This window comes from Rhagoletis zephyria, unplaced genomic scaffold, assembly GCF_001687245.7.
Source record: "Rhagoletis zephyria isolate East Lansing unplaced genomic scaffold, Rhagoletis_zephyria_1.1 Rzeph_scaffold_05481, whole genome shotgun sequence".
Taxonomy (NCBI): domain Eukaryota; kingdom Metazoa; phylum Arthropoda; class Insecta; order Diptera; family Tephritidae; genus Rhagoletis; species Rhagoletis zephyria.
The window spans coordinates 20,436-22,348 of NW_016162564.1; the positions used below are offsets into that span (position 1 = coordinate 20,436).

Sequence of the window (1,913 nt, forward strand, 5' to 3'; positions counted from 1 at the left end):
AGCAGAGCTGGAATAAGCATTTGTTCTACACATTCAATACTAGAAGTTAGTAACAGCATGTTTGTGGTAGTACACACAATAGATGAATAGCTAAACTCAAACTCCAGAGCAATATTGCCAATGAGTGACTTTGTTGTGAGACCTAAAGTGAGAGCCAGGTTTAAAAACGACAAACTTGGCTATGTGTATGCGTGTGAATAAGTATCTGAGAGAAAACCCAAGTAAAACCCACACACAAACACAGCTGAGTCGAATGAAGTTAAGCCAAGGGAGAACAAGCCAAGCAGGGAGTCGCTGAGTTTACTGGCCAAAATATATACGTACGATGATGCAAAGCAAACGGGCAAAAATGTCAGTATCTACTTGACGTTTGCCTGTTTTGCTTTAAGCTGCTCCATTTGGTTTTGACGTTTCGCCTAGCTGTTGACGTTTTGATCAACCATCAGTCAGCGTGCCCGTCGTTGTGTCTGTCTGTCATTTGCGCGAGTTGTGTGTGGCTCACTAAGCCGTCATAGTTTTGTTTATTATTGAAGTTTCGTAATAAATTTGCTTTGTTGCCGCAACGTGCCTAAACATTTTTTGTTTGTTTTAGTATTAACCAAAAAAAAAAAATCAAAAGAAGAAACAACAAAAAAGAAATGTGGCATACGAGTAAAATTATCATCCAAATGCTTGTAATCTGCGCGGCATTGAGTGGCACAGCGTTGGCCATCAACTGTTACGTATGCGATGCATCCGATACGAAAACACCGTTCCAGTGTGGGGAGTGGTTCGAACGTTTCGACGATCCAGACATACAGCCGCAGAATTGTTCCAATGTTCACGACGCCAAGTTTTGCATTAAGCATATAGGTCGCTACGAGGGTGGCATTGGCGCGAAACGTTTCTGCTCCTCCAAAGATTTGGGCAACTATTGTGATTATGTGAAAAACAAAGGTGATCGTATGGATTATCGTTCGTGTATCTACACCTGCAGTACAGATGGATGCAATGGAGCGGGCAGCTTACGGCCATGGGCAACTGCCACTGTGGGCTCATTGCTTTTGGCCAGGCTATGGTGGTGCTGAGACAAGTGGCAATAATTCTTGTTCAAAATTTACTGAATAACTCGTAATAGCTTGTAATTATTAATTAATCAGTAGCGCGGCACAGTGCCTTCTCTGTTTGTACGTACGTATGTATCTCGAATAGTTAGTATAAAGAACAAATTATTTTTACTCAAAATAGTGTATGAAATATATTTGGAATAAAACTTTTATCCATAGAACCTTTATATCGATTCTTTTTTTATAACGGGTGATTTTTTTGAGGTTAGGATTTTCATGCATTAGTATTTGACAGATCACGTGGGATTTCAGACATGGTGTCAAAGAGAAAGATGCTCAGTATGCTTTGANGTATGGATTATCGTTCGTGTATCTACACCTGCAGTACAGATGGATGCAATGGAGCGGGCAGCTTACGGCCATGGGCAACTGCCACTGTGGGCTCATTGCTTTTGGCCAGGCTATGGTGGTGCTGAGACAAGTGGCAATAATTCTTGTTCAAAACTTACTGAATAACTCGTAATAGTTTGTAATTAATAATTAATCAGTAGCGCGGCAAAGTGCCTTCTCTGTTTATACGTGCATATGTATCTCGAATAGTTAGTATAAAGAACAAAATATTTTTACTCAAAATAGTGTATGAAATATATTTTGAATAAAACTTTTATCCATAGAACTTTTATATCGATTCTTTTCTTTATGCTATCTTTATCATCATGCTACGTTTTGTTGTACACACCTAGATTTACTTTTCTCATTTGAAGCACTCTGAGTGACGTCATATTTCTGAAAATTTTGAAGGTCTCAAAAGGGAGCTTAATGAGCGATAAGTCTGGCTTTCTCAATCACTCAATCTTAGCAGTGCTA

The 1,913-nt window shown here is 39.3% G+C and overlaps 1 protein-coding gene across 2 annotated transcripts; it reads left to right on the forward strand.

Annotated features, from left to right (window-relative positions):
• The first annotated feature begins 322 nt into the window (after positions 1 to 322).
• LOC108372138 (uncharacterized) lies at positions 323 to 1,693 on the forward strand. 2 transcript variants are annotated; one of them, XM_017627791.1, is made up of 2 exons: positions 323 to 981; positions 1,437 to 1,693. In XM_017627791.1, exons 1-2 carry the CDS (start codon positions 639 to 641, stop codon positions 1,520 to 1,522), a joined length of 429 nt encoding a protein of 142 aa, XP_017483280.1. In that variant the 5' UTR covers positions 323 to 638; the 3' UTR covers positions 1,523 to 1,693. The 2 variants fall into 2 exon arrangements, with proteins under 2 accessions (XP_017483280.1, XP_017483279.1); XM_017627790.1 differs by lacking the exon at positions 1,437 to 1,693 and having other exon boundaries at positions 327 to 1,221.
• Positions 1,694 to 1,913: the final 220 nt, after the last annotated feature.

Bases quoted from the DNA above. Each gene is read 5' to 3' on its own strand.
- LOC108372138 (XM_017627791.1), top strand. From the start codon at position 639: ATGTGGCATACGAGTAAAATTATCATCCAAATGCTTGTAATCTGCGCG. The intron at 982-1,436 runs ATGGATGCAATG...CCTGCAGTACAG, and splicing joins TATCTACACCTGCAGTACAG to ATGGATGCAATGGAGCGGGC.